This window comes from Austrofundulus limnaeus, unplaced genomic scaffold (assembly GCF_001266775.1).
Source record: "Austrofundulus limnaeus strain Quisiro unplaced genomic scaffold, Austrofundulus_limnaeus-1.0 Scaffold1727, whole genome shotgun sequence".
In the NCBI taxonomy this organism is placed as follows: Eukaryota; Metazoa; Chordata; class Actinopteri; order Cyprinodontiformes; family Rivulidae; genus Austrofundulus; species Austrofundulus limnaeus.
In genome coordinates, this window is record NW_013954129.1 from 16,531 (window position 1) to 22,785 (window position 6,255).

Genomic DNA, 6,255 nt, shown 5'->3' on the forward strand with positions numbered 1-6,255 from the left:
ACAGAAAGCAATCACGAAGTCTGTAAGATGTGGGCCCGGCTGTCATAGGCCGGGCAAGCAATGTTATACTGTCAGCTATCATTATGTGATAATGAGCAACCAGTCAGCTTCTGACATGAAGTAGGTCAGCTTGATGCTGACATCCGGAAGGATATCACAAGATATGAACAAGTGTTCATATCTGCAGGAACAGGAATAGGAACGAGTGGACAGTGTCCAGGTGATACATAATCAGTATTCCACAACAAGGCCCAATGTTTCAAAATGGCCAACATCAATGTGTGAAACAGTACAAAGGAAATCAATTTGTAATTTGTTTTCTTGGAAAATTTGAAAGTAATTTTAAAAAGCAGATTAGAGAATGACGTCCTTTAATGAAACATGTAATTCCTTGTTCTTAGTAGGTGGCATTAATTAAATGACATTCATTACCTCTAGTAGTGCTAGGTACTAAATTCTATTCAGACAAGTGGATTTAGGTGCGGATCAGATGCTTTATAAATGTACAAAAAATTGCATTTTATAATTACAAAAATATTTTTGATGAAGTCTTAGGTGTAGCTACAAGCAAAACAAAAACTCAAGCATTTCAAAACTTTTTTCATATGTTCTTAATATTCATCAATTTATTGATAAGATGATCTCACGGTTTAGTTTTAGACAATAGTGAAAGAAGCCATAGTCCTTGGTGCTCCCTTAGGTAGGCTTTGCCACAGTGAGCGAATTTGCACTAAAGATTTGTCTATTTCTTTAGGCAGGATATCTTTCCTGACCCAACTTTGGCTCAAACCTGAACAGTATTACAAGACTGCAGCACTGATCAAGTATACTGGCATATTTTGAAGATTTTAAACACCATCTTTAGCAGTGTTAGCAGTAGCTAGTGTTGACATTTGGTGCAAGATGATATCATCCAGGTTAGCTAACATTAAAGCTGCTAACACTGCTGAATGTGGTATTTAAAAATAAATTTAAAATGTGTTCATTGAAAGCAATATGGATGGTACCTGTGGTCCGGCAGTTTGAAGTGCAACTCAAGACACCAGCTGTGACTGCAAGTTTGATGTGTTGTAGCGAAGCATTAGCTGTGTTCAAGCGCTAATGGTTGCTAATGGCTGTGTCCAAATTCAGGGGCTGCATCCATTGAAGGCAAAATGTGTCACCTGCTTATGTCACTGTACTGCGCCAAAGTCTGTCGAAATACAAAAACTGCTTCAATCGTGGCCCTCAAACGTGTACTCAGGGATGGGTCCACATTTGGCAGATCCTTGGTGCACAGTTACTGTGGCAGATCAGCTTTGCACTCAACAACTTTGCACATGTTTTTATATGTACAAACCTTTAGTAGATCAGGTCCATAATGTCATGGCAAGATATTGAAATTTGCTGCATCACCAAAAGCAAGCTCTCCAGCAGAATGTCACAGTATTTAGCATCAAAAAAACTTCAACAACTTGTCTGTTATTTGACACTTTGAAGGTGATATTATAATGCATGACAGGATGATCTTCATGAATATAACATGGAAGGTGTTCCAATTTTAGTTATTTTCTAGTATGTTTTGATAAAAAAGGTAATTTATTCAGCAAGAGAAAAATAAAAGGAAGAATGAATTAATATTTTAGGATGCCTTTGAAGAAAATTATAGTTATTATAGATTAGTACTGATATTATAAACACCAGATTATTAGGGTTTCCTTATTTTATAATACTTTTATAATGTTTGATCTATTATGTGACAATTGAAATAATAGCTACATGTCCGAATTCAAATACAACACATAATTAAAAAGCTGTGTTAACATTAGGGTGAGGTCTTTGTCTGAATGCCTGTGATTCAGCCGTAGGCCAGCAGAGGGCGAACTCAGGCACTGAAGAATCGAGTACTGTATTTAAACGGGAACTTCCTGTTTTTCATTCAGTGTGGTTTTGACTTGTCTGCCGGTGGCATAATAAACCTCACTCACTCCAGAATTCTGGGTTGTATGACATTTATTTCCTATCACAGATCATCTTATTTAACACTTGTGTTTTCATCTGATTTAAGCCGATATTAAAACACGTATTTCTTACACCTTCACACCACATGTGGTGCTCAGGCTTAATATTTGTGGCTGGTTACAGGAAAACCAGCAACAAGTCTCCCCAGGGGTGTTTTGAGTTATTTACAGAATCTGAAGCTATCCAATGATGTTAAACACATGGCAATCAGAAAAAAATGAAGAGTATATGGACATTTGAATGTTGGTAATCTGCTGACAACATTACAGAGAAAACAGGCCTCAAAGTTTAAGAGGAATTGTCCCCACCAGAGGGCGCTTCCTGGGGGTGTTAACAATGGCTATTCATTTACATTAATTTGCGTTAACCCCGCCCCTTTCAGCTCTTTTTACTTTGAAAACAGCCTGAATTCATACACATTGTTAACCATTTTATAATCCCTATTCTGCTATTCAAAGCATGGGGTGGATTCATTAAAATCATTAAGATTGGAATGAGGGAATGTAGCTGTCCCAGTGGAATGGTTGCTGCTGGTTGGGTCAGTGGTTCCTGGGGCTGGAACCTGATCTGTTTGGTGTCACTTTCCATTGAAGACGTGGAAGATTTGTATATATTTGGATTTATGATAACCGGATTTCTGCTGATCAGCGAAGGCGGATTTCTGATTTATTAGAAAATGAAAGTGATCCTGACAGCAGTCCGGACCTGTGAGAAGCTGTTGGGCACAATGGATGGAATCGGCCGTACTGGAAACACACAGACTCAGATGCTGGGGGAGATAAGTCACAAACTGTGATTCTGACGAGAATGGCAGACCAGCAGCATGCCTCTGGAATGTAGGAGGGTTACACCTGGGTGAAGCTTCAGACGATGAGAGGCGGGAAGCTCACCAAATTTGGAACATTTGGTATTTTTTTCATCATTTTCAGAGATGCAGTAAAGACTGTAAAGCAACAAGAAGAATTAAAGCTGCAAGCAGCGTTGGCAGCCCTCACAGCTTGAGCGCTGCTTCGGCCATGTGGCAACTACGGGAGAGCTTGCATTACCCCAATTTGGCATTACACCACTCAAAACAGGCTAAAGCTGAGAAAAATAATAACCAATTGGGAGGATACCACTCAAAAGCAGCTAAAAGTAGGAAAAAACAATCGATAGGTTGCAAACCCCTAAAAATCATCTAAAATGGAAAAAAAAAATATATGAACCATTGGGTGGAAGCACCTGAAATACAGCTAAAACTGGAAAAACCCATAAGCGAACAGTAAGAAACCGCTCAAAACCACCAAAAATGAAAATACCATGTAAAAATGGCCTGGGAGGTCTGAAAACAACTCAAAACTGAAATTCAAAATGGCCGAGAAACCCTTCAAAAGCAGCTAAAATCGGGAAAAAACACAACTGATTGGTAGGATACCCCTTAACAGGTAAAACTGGAAGAAACCAGAACCGATTGTCATTATTATGTAATAATGTTTTAGTCAGCCTGCCACGGAGTTTACACACTGTTTAAAACACTCCACAGTTGAACTGTTAAAAAGTAAAATATGTTAGATTTTATACTGATCTACAGCTGGAGCTGCAAATTTGAGACACAAACCATTCATCTTTTTTCTGCACTTTGTAGCCATGTCATAAACTATATTAGAGTTATTGTGTTTATTTTAAGTCAAACTTCAAAGACAAAAATGTTTTCGAAGACACATTTATTCATGTTTATTATCTGACTTTGACATCAGATTTAAGAACGTCTTCGAGGCCTGACCTTCTGCAGGAAGTGAGATCATCACATCAGACGTCTCAAGGCAACAAAGGTCATGAGTCTTGGCAAGATGCATAATTGAGTCAAGACACAATTAAAAATCTTTGGCGCAAATGGAAGCACTTTTTGTGTCGCAGTTTTCATCGTTGACGTAATCTTGTCCTGAAAACCCAAAAAAGATTAAAAGTAGCAGAAATCAGACGTCTTGTAATTTTGTTGTTTTGAATTAAGAAAACTGCAAAGATCACAAAACACAAACTGTAGGATGCACTGTAAAAAATGAGCAGATAAAACCTCTAATGTATTGTTTCAGTTAAAGAGACGCTGTCTTTGTACCGTTCAGGTTGATATCCATGCAGTGCTCATTTCCACCTGCATTGTTTGGTTCTCCTGGACCCCAGTTAGTAAAGGTGAAGGGGGAACCATCGATCCACGTCCAGTCACCATCCTGTTAGAAGATTTCAAACAATCAAAAGACCTGTCTTTTCATGCTGCCTGTTTAAACTTTAGAGACCCCCAACACCAACTCTTAACCCGTACAGTATTGGTGCCTCCAACCCAGGTTCTGGTGTTGGTTCCTGTGGCTTTCTCAATGAGTCTCCTGATGAACCTGTACTGATCCGGTCCCTGAATGGAGGTCAGGTGTGCACCAAATCTATTGCAGTACCCCTGAGTAGGAAAATAAAAACACAATCAGCACATCTTCATCACTGTATGTGCACCAAGAACTAGTTATCCACTAACACCGCTGAGATAACGAGTCAAAACCACCCACTTCGGATGTTATCATCCATGAAATGGACGTTAATAGGCCGCTATCAGTCCCCTAGAATGGCTTCAGAATGTCCCGGCTGTGCCGCTTAGCAGGTTCCCCGTCCCATAGAATGGCTTCCGATTGTCAGCTGGTTAGTATAAGGCATAAAACCACTATCTGGTTAACATGAGGCATAAAACCACTATCTGGTTAATATGAGACATAAAGACTATCTGGTTAATATGAGACATAAAACCACTATCTGGTTAATATGAGACATAAAACCACTATCTGGTTAATATGAGACATAAAACCACTATCTGGTTAATATGAGACATAAAACCACTATCTGGTTAATATGAGACATAAAGACTATCTGGTTAATATGAGACATAAAGACTATCTGGTTAATATGAGACATAAAGACTATCTGGTTAATATGAGACAAAAAAACTCTTATCTGGTTAAAATGAGGCATTAAAAAACAGGTTAACATGAGGCAAAAAGCCACTAAGAGAAAATGTCATGTTAGCGCTAAAGACACCGCCCTCTGATGAATGTATAAAGTGGCCTTCTAATAGGGCAATGGATAGAGCATTGGACCACAGAATGGGAGACCAGGGTTTGAGGAACGCCACCAGGCAAGGACAAAAAATTTATTCAAATATATTTTTCTTAAATGGTTAGTTACACATTCGTTGTCATTGATATATTTACCCACTAGGGGGCACTGTCGGGACAGTCTGAAGGCTAGAAGGTACAGTAGAGATATTCTGAAGCCATTGTATGGGACTGATAACACCTAATAACATCCATTTCATGGACTGATAACTTCAGAATCCCCTGGTCAGAACTTAAAGTTTTACGCTTTAAACCATAAATAAGGACCAACAGGTCACACTAACCTCAGCATCAGCCCAGGATGTTGCAGTTGCTCTAAACAGGTAACACTGTCCTGCATACCGAGTCCATCCAGGAAGGCAGTGTGGCCGCGGGAGATCACAAGGGTCTGGGAAACATATGGCTACACAAACAAGAAATGAAAATATTAAACATGATTGAAACTAAGGCAGTGCCGTGGTGCAGCTGTTGTCTCTCAGCAAGAAGGTTGCTGGATCAAATCCCAACCAGGAAGCTTTCTGGATATAGTTAGCATGTGCTCTCTGTGCTTGTGTGGGTTTTCTCCATACTCCAGCTTCCTCCCACAGACCAAAAACATGCATGTTATGCAACCAGTTAACTCTAAATCTAAAGCCTGGGAGACATATAGCTACACACACAGAAGAAAATAATAAATGACTGAAACAGCTGTGGCACAGCCTGTTGAACCAGGAAGCTTTCTGGATAGGGTTTGCATGTTCTCTCCATTCATGTGTGTGTTTTCTCCAAGTACTCCATCTTAACTCTAAGTTTAGGTGAGAGAGTGAATGGTTGTTTATAAGCAGTGTTTATTTAGTTTTTCATGAATGGCCCAACACACAAAGATTGGTGGTCAAGAGGATGTCTGCTAGAAAATATTTTGAAAATTTAGCAGAAAAAACACCAACCTGAACGTGCATCACTAAATATCTGTGGATGTTTAAAAAAAACAACAACCCAGAATCAGATTTTGATCAACATATTTAATTTTAAAGTGGTTTGTAGTTTATTAATTTTATTTAAAATGTGAATTTGTTTCAAACCTACATTTCCTCCGATCCCCAGTCCAGAGAGGAGCAACATGAAGAGCAGAGCTGAAGAC

General features: G+C 39.1%; 1 protein-coding gene across 1 annotated transcript; it reads right to left on the reverse strand.

Moving 5' to 3' along the window:
- Positions 1–3,687: 3,687 nt before the first annotated feature.
- On the reverse strand, positions 3,688–6,245 carry LOC106536204 (galactose-specific lectin nattectin; the record flags this gene model as incomplete). The annotated part of the gene is given in 6 exon segments (XM_014033412.1): positions 3,688–3,922; positions 4,097–4,208; positions 4,301–4,429; positions 5,420–5,538; positions 6,062–6,083; positions 6,201–6,245. Coding segments are annotated over 6 exon segments (495 nt in total), but the record flags the coding sequence as incomplete, so codon positions are not given.
- Between the last annotated feature and the right edge of the window lie 10 nt (positions 6,246–6,255).